Source organism: Ailuropoda melanoleuca, chromosome 12, assembly GCF_002007445.2.
Source record: "Ailuropoda melanoleuca isolate Jingjing chromosome 12, ASM200744v2, whole genome shotgun sequence".
NCBI classification, from domain to species: Eukaryota; Metazoa; Chordata; class Mammalia; order Carnivora; family Ursidae; genus Ailuropoda; species Ailuropoda melanoleuca.
Window position 1 is genome coordinate 30,226,935 of NC_048229.1, and position 17,555 is coordinate 30,244,489.

At 50.9% G+C, this 17,555-nt stretch overlaps 2 protein-coding genes across 14 annotated transcripts in view; one reads left to right on the forward strand and one right to left on the reverse strand.

Moving 5' to 3' along the window:
* Positions 1-278: 278 nt before the first annotated feature.
* On the reverse strand, positions 279-12,506 carry ZNF473 (zinc finger protein 473). Of its 4 annotated transcripts, XM_019798173.2 has the most exons (6): positions 12,274-12,506; positions 9,259-9,430; positions 8,925-8,986; positions 6,900-7,026; positions 4,732-4,821; positions 279-3,494 (listed from the first exon to the last, which is right to left on the reverse strand). In XM_019798173.2, the coding sequence occupies exons 4-6, from the start codon at positions 6,997-6,999 to the stop codon at positions 958-960; spliced, it is 2,727 nt and encodes a 908-aa protein (XP_019653732.2). In that variant the 5' UTR covers positions 7,000-7,026; positions 8,925-8,986; positions 9,259-9,430; positions 12,274-12,506; the 3' UTR covers positions 279-957. The 4 variants fall into 4 exon arrangements, with proteins under 4 accessions (XP_019653732.2, XP_019653731.2, XP_011221480.2 ...); XM_019798172.2 differs by lacking the exon at positions 8,925-8,986; XM_011223178.3 differs by lacking the exon at positions 8,925-8,986 and having other exon boundaries at positions 9,259-9,466.
* A 194-nt stretch (positions 12,507-12,700) lies between these two features.
* The window catches only part of VRK3 (VRK serine/threonine kinase 3), a 38,807-nt gene continuing 33,952 nt past the window's right edge, over positions 12,701-17,555 (forward strand). For 5 of the 10 annotated variants that reach the window (XR_004619269.1, XM_034639615.1, XM_034639612.1 and 2 more), the window contains exons 1-3: positions 12,701-13,062; positions 14,586-14,648; positions 17,103-17,242. Coding sequence is in view for 6 of the 10 variants with exons in the window: in XM_034639615.1 (XP_034495506.1) it covers positions 17,104-17,242 (139 nt within the window). In the remaining 4 variants the exon portion in view is untranslated. Of the gene's footprint in view, positions 13,074-14,585; positions 14,649-17,102; positions 17,243-17,555 lie in introns of all 10 variants that reach the window. The other 5 variants (XM_034639614.1, XM_034639613.1, XM_034639618.1 and 2 more) reach the window with 5 other exon arrangements.

Here is a 17,555-nt window from a genome sequence, read left to right on the forward strand (position 1 = left end):
CCTCCTCTCCCTAGCACTCACTCTCTCAAATACATTAAATCTTAAAACAAAACAAAACAAAACTATAAAAAAAAAAAATGAAAGCGATGCAAGGATGCCTGACTGGCTCAGTCAGAAGAGCATGACTCTTGGTTTCAGGGTGGTGAGTTCAAGCCCCATGTTGGGTATAGATATTACTTAAAATTAAAATCTTTAAAAAAAAAATGAGAGGCACCTGGGTGGCTCAGTTGGTTAGGCATCTGCCTTTGGCTCAGGTCATGATCTCAGGGTCCTGGGATCGAGTTCCAGGTCGGGCTCCCTGCTCAATGGGGAGCCTGCTTCTCTCTCCCTCTGCACCTCACCCCTGCTCATGCTCTTTCACTCAAATAAATAAATAACATTAAAAAAAAATGAAAGCTACCGCATAGTATTAGCAAGAACATTAACTGCAATAAATAGAGGGTTGCTAATTCTTCCCTTCTTTTTAATATATTTGTTGTACCTCGTAAGTATTTGTAGCTCACATTTGGTGAGTACTTACTATGTGCTGGGCACTCAATTCAAAGTGCTTCTTTACATCTATTTATTTATCCTCACAACAGCCCTCTGAGGTAGGTAATTGTCTTGTGCCCATTTTACGGATGAGGATGCTGAGGCCCTAGGAGGTCCCATGACTCTCCCTGGATCAATCAGGTAGTACATGTCAGTGCTGGGATTTAACTCAGCCAACTGCCTTGGGTCTACCTTTGAATTCCCATGTTACACAGCTTCTCAACTACTGTGTTTTCATGAAACTCATGTACAAATTTTCTAATCACTGTATATGGATAAAGAGATGTATTTATTTGGGGAGAGGGAGTTTACAATGTGATGATTTCAACTTTAGGACTCAGATGAACCATGTTCAGATATCTGGGACTTTGCTGCCACCCAGTTGTAGGAAGTATTGCTACTTGTTACTTTCTACTTAACTCCTTGTTACCTGTGTGAACTTGCTGATGTCTGCTGAGACCTGCAGCCAAGGGCTGATAAGGTTGACATTGCTAGTTTCTCTTGGGTGTGAACTCTCTGGTGCTGATTGAGATGGGCACTGAGGCCAAAGGCTTTCCCACACACCCTACAGGCATAAGGCTTCTCCCCAGTGTGAACTCTCTCATGCTGCATCAGATTTGCTTTCTGGGCAAAGGCTTTCCCACATTCAGCACAAACATAAGGCTTCTCCCCAGTGTGAATTCTCTGGTGAACAGAAAGGCACGAGCTCTGGCTGAAGGCTTTCCCGCACTCCTGACAAACATAAGGCTTTTCTCCAGTGTGAATTCTCTGGTGAACAGAAAGGCACGAGCTCTGGCTGAAGGCTTTCCCGCATTCCTGACAAACATAAGGCTTTTCTCCAGTATGAACTCGCTGGTGAACAGAAAGGCACGAGCTTTGGCTGAAAGCTTTCCCACATTCCTGACAAACATAAGGCTTTTCTCCGGTGTGAACTCTCTGGTGTTGATTAAGCTGGGCACCCAGGCTGAAGGTTTTCCCACAGTCACTGCATTTATGGGGTTTCTTACCTGTGTGATCTCTCTGATGCCTAGAAAGGCACGAGCTCTGATGGAATGATTTTCCACATTCGTTACACTCAAAGGACTTCTTTCTAGCATGAGCTCTCTGGTGCTGAGTAAGGTAGTTACTGTGGGCAAAGGCTTTGTCACACTTGTTACACTGAAAGAATTTCTCTGCAGTGTGAATTAACCGATGTTCTGAGAGATGTGCACTTTCACTGAAGGTCTTTCCACATTCATTACATTTAAAGGGGTGCTCACTCTTGTGGACAGATTGATGTTTGGTGAGGGAAGTGCTGTGGATGAAGGCCTTCCCACAGTCCCCACATTCATACCGCCTCGCCCCAGAGTGGATGCTCTGGTGGCGAATGAGCTGTGTACTTTGGCCAAAGGCTTTTCCACACTGCTTACACTCAAAGGGCTTCACCCTGGCGTGAACTCTCTCATGCTGAGTCAGGTATTTGCTGCGGCTAAAGGTTTTCTCGCATTTGTTACACTTAAAGTGCTTCTCACCGATCCTGGCTTGCTCTCTCTGATCTGAGTCCTGATTCAAGATCCTCCCACTCTCACCAAGTCCTTGTTTCTCTCTGGTGTGAACAGTCTGGTGGCAAGTCAGGGTGGAGCTGCAGATGAAGCGCTCACCACACTCCTGACACTCATAGGGTGTCTCCACACTGTGCATTTTCTGGTGTTGCACGAGGTGTTCATTGTGGCTGAAAGTTTCCTTGCATTTGGCGCAGCTGTAGGGCTTTTCTGTGGCATGGATGGACTGGTGTCGAATCAGATGGGAGGGCCGGCTGAAGCTCTTGAGGCATTTGGGACATTTGTAGGGCCGGTAGCCAGTGTGAATCCTCTGATGTTCATTAAGGTGAGTGTTCCGGTAGAAGGCTTTCCCACACTCAATGCATTTGTAAGGCTTCTCTCCACTGTGAACTCTCTGGTGGATCTTTAGGGTGGAGATATTCCTGAAGGGCTTCCCACACTGATCACATTTGTAAGGCTTTTCTCCGGTGTGAACAGACTGGTGTTCGATGAGCAGCAAGCCTCGCCTGAAGGCCTTCCCACACTCCTGACACTTGAAGGGAGTGTTCCCAGCATGGATTTTCTGGTGTTGGAGGAGGTATTTACGGAAGTTGAAGGTCGCCTTGCATTTGGCACATTCATAGCGTTTCCGGGTGTGGGTCTTCTGATGCTGAGTAAGATGAAAGGTTTGGCTGAAACTCTTGCCACACTCGCTACATCTGTAGGACTGACCCCCTGTGTGGGTTTTCTGATGCTCAGCAGGCGAGGGCTGGTCACCATCTTGATTCTTAGATGGTTTTTCTCCGGTGTGACTTTTCTGATGCCACAGAAGGTGTGTTTTCTGACTGGAAGTTGTCCCGTACTTAGTACACACACAGGATTTGTAGCCTGTGTGAGTCATCGGAGGCACAAAGAGGCAAGAACTCTGGCTGAAACCTTCCTCGTACTCATTATGCACAGTGGGCTTCTCTGTGGTATGAATAATCCAGTGCTGGATAAGGTGGTAACTTTGGCTGAAGCTCTTCCCACATTCACTACATTTATACAGTTTCTCTTCCTCCTGGATAGTCTCTTGCTGGCTCTGGTCTAAGTCACAGCCAAAGTCATTCCCACGTTCCGGAGATGCAGCTGGTGCTGGGCTCTTTTCAGGAAGAACGTGCATCATAGAATTCTCTCCTGTGGAAAGGAGGGACTCAGGACCAAGGTCTCTCTTGAGTTCATGACTCGTGCATTCCGTGGGACTTTCCTTGTTGGTAACAAAGTCAGACCTCAGAAAACTTTCTGGATCTCCTAGGAAACTATCTAACCAACTCTCGCCTACACAGGCTTTCCCCCAACTGGAGTTCCAGAGGCCATCCTTGGAAAATGTCTCCACGGTCTCCTGGGAAAGTCCTTCTTCCAAGAAGTCTTGGGCCAGAAGACAGTTCTTGACTTCAGCCGTGCCTGAAAGAGAGGGAAAGTGCAGATGTCTCCCATTCTCTGGGGTAAAAAAGTCAGGAGCTGCAGGGCGAGGACACAGACAAGAGGGAGAACGGGTGATGGCTCCTCAGTAAGCCTGTCCCCAAGGTGATGAAGGAGAAGGGGATAAAGTGGTGACCTGGCTGGAACTGGCGTCACAGGAAACAGCCTATTTCCAGGACAGTTAAGCAGGGAACTGGGCAGCCACAAGGGCTCCACTGGGAAGTGGAGCCTCTCAGCAGATATTCTCTGCCATCATCCCCTCAGCTACGGCCCACTTCCTGGAGAAGGGCGCTGTTTAACAGGAAGAGAGATATAAATGATGATAACACAGTACAGTTATTACCACTGGAGGGCCGATTTGGTTGGTAAAGGCACAGCTACACGTGTTTGGAAACAGCATACGTTGTTGAGGTGGCAGGATGCTGTGCCGGGGCTGGTCAGCTACGCACAAACACTGGTGCGCTTGACAGGAGGCTACAGAGGGTCCACGTTCATTAGGTCACGAGAGATGAGCCAAGAACAGAACCGCGTCCTGACTGGGTGGTGGAGGCCGAGACTGAGCCATGCGGCCACGGCCCTGTGGTCTCTGATTTGGGGGCCCTTCTCATGTTAATGATCTGACCATGAGAAAAGCCTCCCATGCCCCAGGCAAGGCTCCTGCTTCTGCCTTTTCCCACTGGGAAAACCTCAACCAGGTTAACACCCTCACTGCCTAACCTGCTCCCCCCGGAGGAACCGTGGCCCTCAGGAGAGACCAGAACAAATGTTCTTGGCTGCATTTAGGCCTGGGCTTGAGTTATTCACAGATGCAGCCACCCACTGTGCCCTGTGGGACAGACCTGTACAAAGAGGGGTGAGACAGACTGGGGGTTCGCAGGGCTCAAGGGGCACAGGCAGGAAGGTGGACAGACGGACTCAGGGCCCGGAAGGTCACCTCCTGCTCAGCGTGAAAGGACCGAAGAGGAGACCGAGGAAAGGCACCAGAACAGCCACACACTGAACAATGACGTAGACAGAGACAAGACAGGCTGGCAGAGGGAGGGTCCCAACCCGCCGGGATGAGCAGACAGAAGCCAACACTTTGCAGAGCAACACGCATCAGTCCAGGGTCAAGATGTCTGGATAAACGTTCTGGGTCTGGATGGAACTTCCAAAGACGGATGGCATACAAAGGGCCATGTCCCGTGGGCCCATCGCCCTCCCCTCCCTGCCCACTCACCAGGGCCCGCTGATTCTGGGCTTTCTCTCACCAGCACCTTCGGCTCTTCAGCGCCATCTGGATGGAAGGTCAGGTTGGGTTTGAAGGGGTCTGCAGGCAGAGAAGAGTACTGTCATTACCAGGACATGGAGGGCCAGCCAGCTGCTTAGCAGGAACCTTCTGGCTTTCCTGCTTTATTCAGCGTACCACTCCTGAGGGCCAGACTGTGGGGACACCTGCCCTGCTGGGTTCCCAGTCCAGTGGAGGAGAGGGGCCCAGACAGTCACCATCCAGGGCAATCAGCACTGTGACAGCCGGGGCTGGGGAAACAAAGGACCTGCAGCCGCTCTCGAGGAATGACCAGTTTGCCAGGTGGAGAGGCTCATACTTACGCAGCCATCCGTGGCTCACGCATTCACACAGGCAGCCCGCATCACCTGAGGCCTCCGCAGGCCAGGCCTGTGACAGAACATGCCGGTTCCCACGGCCCGGTCGGCCCTGCGCTCTGCCCTCTGCAAACTGCTCAAGGAAGGGAGCAGAGTGGTAATACGGAGGGGCAGGGAGACCAAGCTACAGTGGAGGGAAAGCCCCTTATGGCTTGAAAATGAAAGGCCCGTGAGCCAAGCAATGCAGGCGCATCTAGAAGCTGAAAAGGGGCAAAGTAACCCTCTTCCCTGGAGCCTCCCGAAGGATTGAGCCCTGCACACTCTGAGCTTAGCCGCATCAGACCCACTTCATACTTCCGACCTTCCGAACTGTAAGAATTGTTTTAAGCTGCTGTTTGTGGCATTAGCAAGAGCAGCTAATACGTGGCTTGGCTGCGCACACACATGCACAGGGAAGTCAAGGGAAGTGTGCATTTACTGTGGGCTGTGGTTTAAAGATAGAAAAGACACGGAGGTCTGAGCCTCCCCGACACTGCTTCTGCAGTAGACATCGAGCAGAGATTAGAGAAAATCTGCGAGGCTGGCCCTTAGCTGGTGTCTGGGTATCTGGATTTGAGGAGGGTGCCAGCATTCCCGAACCAAGAAGAGGGGCACCCTGTGCCTTAATGGTCACGCTGAACACCTGCTTTCCTGCTGGGAGTCTAGAATTCTGGTACATTCCAGGCAGACTGTGCCTCTGTGACCGGCCCCCAATAAAAACTACAGGCACTGAGTCTCTTTAACGAGCGTCCCTGGTAGACATTTCACACGTGTTGTCACCTCGGTATGCATCCTGTGTGACTCCACAGGGAGAGGGCTCTAGAAGCTGGCTCTGGTTTCCCCTTTGCTGCCTGTGCTGGGTCCTTTCTCTGTAATACGTCATGGCTGGAAGAACAACTACATGCTGAGTCCTGCGAGTCCTCCTTGTACACCACCAAACACAGGGTGCTTGCGGGGACCTCAGCATAGCTGGGAAGGTGACTTCCCCTCTGTGGACCTCAATTTCAGAAGGGCCCACCAAACAGGGAGTCAGACTTCCTCGTGGGGTGACTGCAGGATTGAAGGACAGTTCTCAGCACGGTCCCAGTGTGAGACCCGGCTCCTGATGCAGCTGCTCCTGCATTTACTGAGCTGCCGCTCGGTGAGTCCCCAAGGCAGGTACCGTCTGTTCCAGACACAGGGGTTGTACCAGCAAGCAGCCCAGGCAGAAAGACCCTGCCCTCAGAGGGCGCCCGTCCCAGCCGTGGGAGACACAACATCAAAGGAGCAGTTAGCAAGTGCAGGGGTGGTGGGTGAGCAGAGCAGGAGACAGAGGAAGACTGGCTCACAGGCCGTCTTGGGGGCAGGGAGGAGACAAGTCCTCTAGCAGAGGGGAAGGCAGATGCGAGGACTCTGCGTGTCAGCTCTACAGGGACAAAGAGGAAAGTGCTGAGGAGGCCACAGCGGCAGGCGGGGGCTGATCCGGGTTTCTCACTCCTGAAATTTGGGGTCAGATAATCCTTGGCTGTAGGGGCTTGTCCTTGTATTCCAGGACGTGTGGCAGCAAGCCTGGGCTCTCCCCACAAGATGCCAGGCGCACACCCCTGACTCCCAAGTGCTGACAATCAGCAAGGTCACCGGGCATTGCCAATGTCCCCGGAGGTGGGTTTGTGGCCAGAAGTGGCCAGCTGGGCACTGCTGGGCCACGTCATGCTGATTCTCTGGCGCTCAGGAGCCATTGAGCAGGGCAGTGACCGGGGCCCCGGGGCTGGAGTGGACACTCACTCAGCAGGAAAAGGTTCTGGTAGTTGTCCAGCGCTGTGTCCCAGAACAGGTCCGCCTGGTCCAGGCCCAGGTGCTCCCAGTCTTCCAAGGTGAAGTCCATAGCTGCATCCCCGAGGGGAACAAATTCCTAAAATGTGACATGCTGTCAGTGACACCGGGACTGGGGTCAGGGTTCAGAGGGGCATGTGACAAGTTAAGGGTCCTGAGATGGGGAGGTTCTCCCCGATGATCAAGGTGGGCCCTGACTGTCATGCCCAATAGCCTTATGAGAGGCAGAAGGGGGGCGCCTGGATGGCTCAGTCGTTAAGCGTCTGCCTTTGGCTCAGGGCGTGATCCCAGCGTTCTGGGCTCAAGCTCCATATCAGGCTTCTCTGCTGGGAGCCTGGTTCTTCCTCTCCCACTCCCCCTGCTTGTGTTCCCTCTCTCGCTGGCTGTCTCTGTCAAATAAATAAATAAAATCTTTGAAAAAAAAAAAAGAATAAAAAAAAAAAAGAGGCAGAAGGAGTCAAAGGAGGGAGAAGGCAAGGTGATGACGGAAGCAGAGATCAGAGGAACGTGACCACGAGTCAAAGAACACAGGCCCCTCTAGAAGCTCTAAGAGGCATGTAAGGGATTCTTCCCACCAGCCTCCAAAAGGAAGGAGCCCTGCTGACAACCTGACTTCAGATTTCTAGCCTCCAGAACGGAGACAATACATTTCTGCTGTCCAAGGCACTTGGTTACAGCAGCCCTCGCGAACAGATATGCGCCTACCCCCCAACAACACGTGAGCTACACGACGGCAGGGACCACATCAGCTGGTGCCCTTGTGTGTAGATACAGCGCCTAGAACAAAGCCTACCGGTAGGAGGCACGTGGGGGCGTGCAGTCCTGGCAGCTGTTTCGAGACAAGGATGGAGCCAAGAGGTAGTGGGGCTGAGAGATAGGGACGATAACTGGGTCTTGGCCACGCTGGGTGAGCTGGTGCATCGAGCCAGCACCCCCGCTGGCCTTTTTGGTTCTGTGCTCCACAGAATCTACTGACTGTTTAAAGAGGTTTGAGTGGGGGCGCCTGGGTAGCGCAGTCATTAAGGGTCTGCCTTTGGCTCAGGGCGTGATCCCGGCGTTCTGGGATCAAGCCCCACATCAGGCTCCTCGGCTGGGAGCCTGCTTCTTCCTCTCCCACTCCCCCTGCCTGTGTTCCCTGTCTTGCTGGCTGTCTCTCTGTCAAGTAAATAAATAAAATATTAAAAAAAAAAAAAAGAGGTTTGAGTGAGTGTTCTCTTAGTTGTAGTTGACACTGTTGCTGTCTATACCCTGTCGGAAGGGATTAGCCAAAGAGGTTTTTGCAGCAGAAGCCAGATTAGAGAGTCCCAAGAAGCATCCTTCCCTGGACTCCTCGACTTGGCTGGACAGCAGCACCCCTGGAAATAGTGGTGGAGGGTGTGGGAAGACCCTGGACTTGATCCGTGGGGCACTAGGGAGCCACAGAGAGTTTTATACTGGCCAGTGGCATAGTCAGAGCATGCATTCATTCAACAGTCATTTCTCCTGTGTGCCAGACCCGTCTGAGGATGCTGGAGACACAGAGGTGGCATACTCGGTCCCTGGCCTGGAGGGGACATTCAGGGATGCTGGTAGTGAGCGTAAGGAGATAGGGCTGATAGAGGGTGGTATCCAGGGCTGTGGCAAGGAAAGGGCGTGAGAACATTGCCTTGGGGTCAGGGAAAGCTTCCTGGTCGGGTGAGATATTCAAGTTGGGTCATTAAGGACAAGCAGGTATTTACCAGGTAGAGGAAGAACTCCTGTGTACCAGGCCTGTCTGGTCCTTGGGGGCCCAGAGGTAAGACCCAATCAGTACCTGTCCCGAAGGAGCACCTTGTCTGGTGGGGCTGACAGACAGGGGCAGGAACAACCACATCCAAGTGGATCTGCCCTATGGTGCAGGCAGCAGGGGGTGCTATGGGGGAGCAGAGCCGGGAAAAGCTGACTCCCCAGAGAAGGTGGGGGGATTGGGCTGTGTCTTAAAGGCTGTGTAAGACTTACCAGCCAGAGATGGCGGGTAGGGCGTTCTGGTTGAGGGTGGAGCCTGAGCAAAGGCTGGGAACCTGGGAAGTACAGTGTAACATTTTACCCTGAAGCCAAGAAGGGAGTTTCGGTTACTTAGGGAAACAGAGAAGATCAAGCAGGATCATGCTGAGAAATGTGGAGTTTATCCTATAAGCAGTAAGGATTCCTGGAAGGTTACTGAGCATGGGAGCGACAGCATAAGAAGAGGATCATTTGGGGGCCGCCAGAGGACAATGAACCCAGAATAAAGGCAGGCCAGCGGTGCAAGCTCTGGGGATGACTGATTAGGACAGAGGGGCCCTCAACTCACCTCAGTCACAGGCAACTAGGGCCCAGCAGCTGGAGGTCTTGCTTAAGCTCCCTCTCCTTTCCCTCTACGTTCCCCACTGGCAGGGCTGCAGGGGGGACAAGGGAGCTGGGGCAAAGTCTCCCTTCCTCCGAGGGCTGACTCCCTGGCCATGCTGGATGAGCCCCCAAAATGTCTGGAAGTAGGAGGATCAGGCTGAAGGTTAGGTTCCCTGCAGGAATCACAACAATTCTGTATTTACTGAAACTACCCCAGCCCCTCCTTCCCATTGTGCGTCAGAGCCTACAAAGCAACTTCATAACCGTTCTCGGCACTTGTTACAGTCAGTAGCTACATGTTTGGGAGAGATGCCCAGTAAGGTGATGGGACCTTCTGCCTGGCTCACTACTGTGTCTCAGGCCCAGCACAGTAGATACTTTTTGTTGACAGAACACAATGTCTAATTGAACACCTCAGATGACTTCTGGGATTTCTGATTACCATCTCTAGGATCTGAGTCCAGGTGAGTTGGCCTCCAAAACTTGCTATTTCTATAATAGCAAGATTTCTCCAAATTTTTTGTTTTAACCATGACCCACAGTAACAAAAACAATATATACCATTACTACTCATTCGCACACATAAGTAAACAAAAGCTTCATGAAATAATACTGAATCTTACAAAGTAGAATGTACCAGGATCCATTTTCTATTCTAGTCTCTTCTATTTTACTTCATTTAAAAAAAAAAAAATCATGGCCACTGCCCACTGAGCTATTTTCATGACCCATAATATACAAAACACTGTACCATAGGGCTTTTTATACTTCGGTAGCCACTGTGAATTTCTTAATTGGCACGTATCGATGGAGTGATGAAAACACTCCCTATCACAAAGCAGCAGGATTGACTTAATGACAGGTCCACAGTTCTTAAGCCTCTGGGGCCAGATGTGCTTTGAGGTTCAGAAATTTTCAGATTTTTTAGAAGTTGATACAGCATACATACAGTATATTTCATTAAAATCACAGTACAGTGTGGGACAGGCAGCATTTTGTAAAACGTCGATATTTCTAGAGTGAAAGGTATAAATATTCACTCTAGGTAGGATAATTAAAGGTTATAACTCTAGGGGCGCCTGGGTGGCACAGCGGTTAAGCATCTGCCTTCGGCTCAGAGCGTGATCCCGGCGTTATGGGATTGAGCCCCACATCAGGCTCCTCCGCTATGAGCCTGCTTCTTCCTCTCCCACTACCCCTGCTTGTGTTCCCTCTCTCGCTGGCTGTCTCTATCTCTGTTGAATAAATAAATAAAATCTTTAAAAATAAATAAATAAATAAAGGTTATAACTCTAAGCAGTTCCAGTCAGGTCTGGATACCAAATTTACGGAAAAAATGATCTTCGAGGCTTTCCAGAGTTGATCGCAGATAAGGCAATGTGGCAGACTTGTAAGTACTAACATATACTTGTCACTGATTTTCCTCACATCATGGAGGTTAAGCCTTAACTTGTGAGTATAATTTGGTCCACAGATGCGGGGTTTTGGTGTGTTGTTTTTTTTGTTTGTTCGTTTTTTGGGTTTTTTTCCCTGCAGTGTTGGCAGATAGGAGGTTTTGAAAGAAAATTATTTTAAGTAGTCTCAAACTTGAAAACTGGGAAATTTCGCTTAAAAATTCTATTTCCAGGGGCGCCTGGGTGGCACAGCGGTTAAGCGTCTGCCTTCGGCTCAGGGCGTGATCCCGGCGTTATGAGATCGAGCCCCACATCAGGCTCCTCTGCTATGAGCCTGCTTCTTCCTCTCCCACTTCCCCTGCTTGTGTTCCCTCTCTCGCTGGCTGTCTCTATCTCTGTCGAATAAATAAATAAAAAATCTTTAAAAAAAAAATTCTATTTCCAGTTTCCGAAAAATCCTAGATTTGGCCCACTGAGCTGTCAGTTGGTGCCTAATTAAAGCTACCCCCCTTAGATGGGACAAGTGCTCCCTGACGCCCCACAGCCCTCCTCTAAATGTGTTCTCTCCTTTACCTTATTTGCCTGACCCTTATAGACATCTAAATCTGAGACCTCTGTCTACAGTTTTCACATTATGTTCTGTCCATATCTCATCCACTGAGCCCTGGGACAGAAGAAATGGCGGCTGGTCTGTGACGCTCAAGGTCATTCAGGCTTTCAGAATAACTTGAGCCAATTACAGCGCTGAAAAATCTTGGGCCCTGGAGTTGGGAAGTCTTGCTTCTTAGTGTGGGGCCATGACTAAATCTAGATTATTCACGCTCTCTGTGCCTGGTTTCCACATGTACAAAATGGGACAAATGAAACAGATCCACAGTCCGATATCTGTAACTCTAAAAACCAAAAAAAGCTCTGAAAACCAGAACTTTATTCATAAATTGACAGCAAAACTGAACCCAAATTGTCACAGGCTATGAACAGTGTGAAGATTTCACGCCTTTCCCGGCAGAAATAATGGATTTCCAAGAACTGCCCCAGATCCGTCTGGGGTGGTGCCTAACTATGAAATATGCACCCTATTAACTTTCTAAACTGAAAAACTGTGATTCCCAAGATGCTGCCAAGGGTACCAGCCGATAAAAGCGAGGAGCTGCACTTAGCGCTGCTGCGAAGATCACAGGAGGAAATGCGAGAACAGCGCGGCGCCTGGCACACAGGAGGCGCTCAACTGTGAAATACTTCGACCTCCCGAAGAACTCCTCCCATTCATTCATTCCTCCAGATCTTCCCCGCTTCAACTTCGGGCAACTCAACCCCTCCTTCGGCCTCAGACTCCACTCAAAAGTAAAATAAAACACAACCGCCCCTCTCAAGGGCTCCGGTGAGGACTGCAAACCGTTTCAGCGAGAGCCTGGCCCAGATCAGGCTCTAAACAGACAGCCTTCAAGACCCCACCTAGACACCTACTGCCCAAGACGGCGCGCCCCTTGCCGAAATCGCCTCGTGGCATTCCGTCACCCCTCAGGAAGGACCGAGACCCCAAGCCTCCGAAGTATTCAGCTACCCCAGCCTCGGCGTCTCCTCACCTCAAGACTGCGGTCGGCCAGATTAACAGACGCGACTCCCGCCGGCAGGAAGACGCTGACCCAACTCCTCTCACTCGCGCCTCGTAATCACTTCCGGCGCCGCGTGAATTTCCTCAAACTACTCCACCCAGGAGACTCCGCGCCAGCTCGAGGACTCCGTTTCCCAGAAGACTGTGCGGGCTCCTTCCCTTGTCTTCCTATCTTCCCCGCTTCTTCGGCCATAGAGGTTCCGCTGAGCGCTCTGGGAAATAGAGTAGAAACAAAATGGGGACCCGGTGGCCTGCGGGTATTGTAGTCCAGTTTTTACACCGTCGAACGACAACCTAATCAGCGCCCTCCGGCCTGAAGGCGACAGAGGGTTGCCACGGAAACGCTTTTAGCGGGCTGTTCCTGAAAAGACTCTTGGAAGTAAGGGGCGGAGTCGAGGCGGGAAAATGATAATATGACCTCTCTCTGATAGGCGGAGAGATGCCTCGTAGTTCATCCCTCCTTACGATTGGCTCCAAGTTGGCACATGTGCAGTAGAACAAGGAGACTTCCAAAAGAGGGTGGAATGCGGCCGGGCGATGAGGAAATAATCCCTCCCCGGCACAGCCCGAGGGCCGTCTGGAGGTCAGCAGCGCCTGCGCGGGCGCTGTCCTCCCTCCGGGTGGAGGATGCGCGCGCAGCGCTTTCCGCCACCCGGAAGTTTGCGCGGGACAACTAAGAAGGTGAGTCCTACTCTCCAGGAAGGGTCGAAGAATTTGGCCGCAGACGTCTGGCTACCCGTCCCGCTCACAAAGTCCAGAGGTGAGGGGAAGGTGAGACGGAGCAGGAGGAGGTCTCCCGATCCACTGACCACAGTCCAGTCGTGGTGCCTGTGACGTCAGCACCATCCTTTGGGGGAGACAGAGTCCCTGGGGGCTGGGGTCTCGAGGAAAGAAACTTCTGGTCGGCGGGATAACCGACCTACCTTGCGACCCCTGCAAGACACTGCTGGCTCTTCGTGGTTGGGGCTACGACGGAGGTGGGCTGAGCTAGTGGGAGCTTGACAGGGCATCTGTCATCCCTGGTCTCTTTGGAGGGCGGGGCCTGGGCGAATCTTGGTTATCTAGACACCTGTCCTTCCTGCGGGGTTATCTAGACACCTGTCCTTCCTGCGGGTAGGTGGAGTCCAGCCTTTAGCTGTTTTGTTGTGCTGTGTCTGAGAACATTCTAGGAGGGATGCAATTCTTTTTTTTTTTTTAAGATTTTATTTATTTGACAGAGAGAGAGAGACAGGCAGCGAGAGAGGGAACACAAGCAGGGGGAGTGGGAGAGGAAGAAGCAGGCTCCCAGCAGAGCAGGGAGCCCAATGCGGGGCTCTATCCCAGGACCCTGGGATCGCGCCCTGAGCGGAAGTTGGATGCCCAACGACTGAGCCACCCAGGCGCCCCGAGGGACGCAATTCTTTTTTTTTTTTTTAAAGATTTTATTTATTTATTTGACAGAGATAGAGACAGCCAGTGAGAGAGGGAACACAAGCAGGGGGAGTGGGAGAGGAAGAAGCAGGCTCCCAACAGAGGAGCCTGACGTGGGGCTCGATCCCGTAACGCCGGGATCACGCCCTGAGCCGAAGGCAGACGCCCAACCGCTGTGCCACCCAGGCGCCCGAGGGACGCAATTCTTAACACATGAAAGATGTTCAGTAAATACTTGTTGAATAAATAAAATAAATGGGTGAGTGGTTGATAAAGAATCCAGAGTGTTGGGGCCTTGGGTTTAAGTCCTAGCCATGTGAACTTGAACAGGTGACTTCACTTTGAGACTTCCTTCTTCCATCCATATTTCTTGAGCGTTGACTATAGCACTACTTTCATCTGACCTATTAAACAGTTGCTCATTTGTTCTTTTTTTTAAAGATTTTATTTATTTGTTGGACAGAGAGAGACACAGCCAGCGAGAGAGGGAATACAAGCAGGGGGAGTGGGAGAGGAAGAAGCAGGCTCCTAGCAGAGGAGCTTGATGTGGGGCTCGATCCCAGAACGCTGGGATCACGCCCTGAGCCAAAGGCAGACACTTAACGACTGCACCATCCAGGCGCCCCTGCTTATTTGTTTATTAATTTCCTCTTCTGCCTCTAGAATGTGAGCTTTCTCAGGTCAAGAGCCTGTTTGTTGCCTTCGCTGCTGTATCCTCAGTGGTTAGCACATATCAGGAGTTCAGTGAATGATTAATGAATGAATGAACTTAGCACATGCTGGCTATGTCGCCAATGATCGATAAACACCATTATCTTCCACTTATATGTGAAGTGGGCCTGAGTCAACCTCTCCATTTTTATTCACTTACAGGATACTGTTAAGATGGAGTTGCCAGCCCAGTGAATCTGAGGGCCAGACCGTGATCCCATAAAGGTACCATCCCCTCAGGGACATGCGCCTTAAGGACTTTCCCCCACCCACATCCTGCTCCTGTCCCATCTTCTCTGTGTTGCTGCTCTCAGACTTCACTCCCAGGAGGAAGGTTATCATGGGCATGCCAGGGTCACTGAGTTAAACTCTTGCCCCATCCTAGAGGCCATCTTTAGCCAAGGCACTTGGCACTGGGGAAAATTCCACATAAAGCAAAGCCACTTAAAAAAGCCATGAAGTTTCATATTTTTTTAAATTTTTATTTATTTATTTACTTGAGAGAGAGAGAGAACACAAGCAAGGGTAAGGGCCAGAGGGAGAGGAAGCAGCAGACTCCCCGCCGAGTAGGGAGCCCGTCGTGAGGCTCGATCCCAGGACCCCGAGATCATGACCTGAGCCAAAGGCAGACGCTTAACTGACTAAGCCACCCGGGCGCCCTGGATTTTCATATTTCTTTCTTTTTTTTTTTTTTTAAAGATTTTATTCATTTATTTGACAGAGATAGAGACAGCCAGCGAGAGAGGGAACACAAGCAGTGGGAGTGGGATAGGAAGAAGCAGGCCGGGATCACGCCCTGAGCCAAAGGCAGACACCCAACCGCTGTGCCACCCAGGCGCCCCGGATTTTCATATTTCTATTTACATAAGTAACCTAGCAAAGTCTCAGTATGCTAGTCAGATGAGGCTAGACTATGCTACAGTAGCAGCAACCCCCAAATCTCAGTGGCTTAACCCAAATACAAGTTTCTCACTAAAACAAAGTCTGGAACAACTCTTCAAGGTAGCCATCCTCTAGGCAATTTGTTCTTGTGGCTCCAACGTCAACACAAGGGCTTCAGGTTTGTTGTGGCCAAAAGGAAGAAGGGAGAAGTGGAGTGACTCCTATGGCTTAACAAAAATCCTCACCAGTATTTGTACCTTCAAGAAAATAGAGATGTCCGTTTAAATGTCATGACTAGGACAGTAAATTATTAAGTGACACAACCAGTCAGAATTACAGGTTTCTTCGAGGCTGAAGGATACTTGGCTGCAGTCTTTGCCATCTGATGTTATACACCACTCCTTTGTGTGAAATGAAGGAAGGGCCATTTTCTCCCACAATGTGGTTTCTGCTCTTCTGCAGACCAAGGGGAAGAGGAACCCTTGTCTCCTCTGGCTGATATTTCTTTCGTTCACTGTTTGGATCGCCTGGGGTTTTCAAGGGCAAGCACTAGAATTCCATAAGTCACGACCAAGAGGAAATGGGGAGGCCTGCAAGGCTCAGGACTTATGGACAGAGAGTGGGAAAAATAGAAACATTAACAACTGGAATATAAATTGGATACAGACCATGGTACGATAATAGCAACCACTAACATAAAAGGCTTTCCGGGGGCCAGGCCCTGTTCTTGGGGGGTAGGTAAAGGGCTGGATCTCAGGACCCTGAGATCATGACCTGAGCCAAAACCAAAAGTCAGACGTTTAACTGAGCCCCCCAGGTGCCCCATTCTCATACCTTGATCTCAGACTTCTAGCCTCCAAAATTCTGAGAAAATTCATTCCTGTCATTGAAACCACCCCTCGGGTGGTGTTTAGGGACAGCAGTCCCAGCAAATAAATACTCCTGTCCTGTCCTCATTTGTAATGGGCTCTATGTGTAATGTTCGTTTTGATTTTTACAAGTGTTAGGGAATATTCCAGAGATACACAAGACCTAGAGGATAATGTGGTGAACTGTGTCTCACTAAGTACGTCAGGATAAGACGGGCTGTATAGCCATAACAAACTCTGAAGTCCCCGTGGCTTCATGCAGCGTAAGTTTATTTGCTGATCGTGAGATTCAGCGTGCACCAGGCCACCCTCCTCCTTCTTGCAGCTACGCCGCTGGGAGTATGTGGCCCCCAGAGGCCTCTGTGCTGCGGCTGGGCGGATGGAGGAGGCCCTCCCTCTCTTATCTGCCTGGCTGGGAAGTGACTTCCGCTCTCACGCCATTGGCCAGAACTAGTCACGTGGCCCCAGTCTAACTGCGGGGCGGGCCTAGGACGTGTAGGTGAGCATGTGGCTGATTGGCGAGCATCCGCAGTCTCTCCCATCCCCGTCGTGTGTCTCAAGAAATGAACATCACAGATCACGGCAGAAGACCCTCCGTGCTCCCGTGACTGGAGCAGATCTCCTGCATAACTTCCGTGGACTCCGAGGCATTCCTGTGTCTCCCGTGAAAGCTGCAGTTTCACGTAGCATTTTTCTGCTTTTTACCCGCCCTGGGCCACAAGGGAGAGATGTGTGGGTAGAGGCTGGATGCAGTGGGCAGGAATTCATTTCAGAAGTGGCCACTTCCTAAGAGAGTCTGTTCCAACGGGATAACTTTTCTCCCTTTTGCATTCCCGTCACCATGGGGAGTTCAGATGTTGACTCACTGGTGGTGCATTCAGTTTCGGTTTCAGCTTCCTGTTCCCTCCCTCCACCTCTTGTTTTCTAGCATGATCACCTTCTGTCCAGACTGTGGCAAAAGTATCAAAGCAGCATTCAAATTCTGCCCCTACTGTGGAAAACCTTTGTCTGCAGAGGAGCATGAAGGGTCCCAGACCTTTCTCAGACCAATTAGGTCATCCTTCCGAGGTAAGAACCAGGCCTCTGGGGGATGATGCCTGCATGCATGCGTGCATTTGGGGAGGGAGGACTGTCACCTTGGCAGCCTGTCTGACCCTGCATTGATCCTGGAGTTGCCCAGGATTCAGAGTCTGTCTACACTCAGTTTCTTGGCATCTGATCGGCCTCATGGCTTTAAGCTGACAACTCACACATTTCTCTCTCTGGCCTGGACTCCTCCCCTGAAATTCAGATTCATGTGTGTATATCAGACTGCCTGCAACACCTGTTGTGTGTCCCATACACATCTCCACACATGTCCAGAGCTGAGCTGACGTGACTG

Bases quoted from the DNA above. Each gene is read 5' to 3' on its own strand.
- ZNF473 (XM_011223179.3), bottom strand. From the start codon at position 6,999: ATGGACTTCACCTTGGAAGACTGGGAGCACCTGGGCCTGGACCAGGCG. The intron at 4,822-6,899 runs GTGAGTGTCCAC...CTCTGCCTGCAG, and splicing joins CCAGAACCTTTTCCTGCTGA to ACCCCTTCAAACCCAACCTG. The intron at 3,495-4,731 runs GTGAGTGGGCAG...CCTCTCTTTCAG, and splicing joins CCCAGAATCAGCGGGCCCTG to GCACGGCTGAAGTCAAGAAC.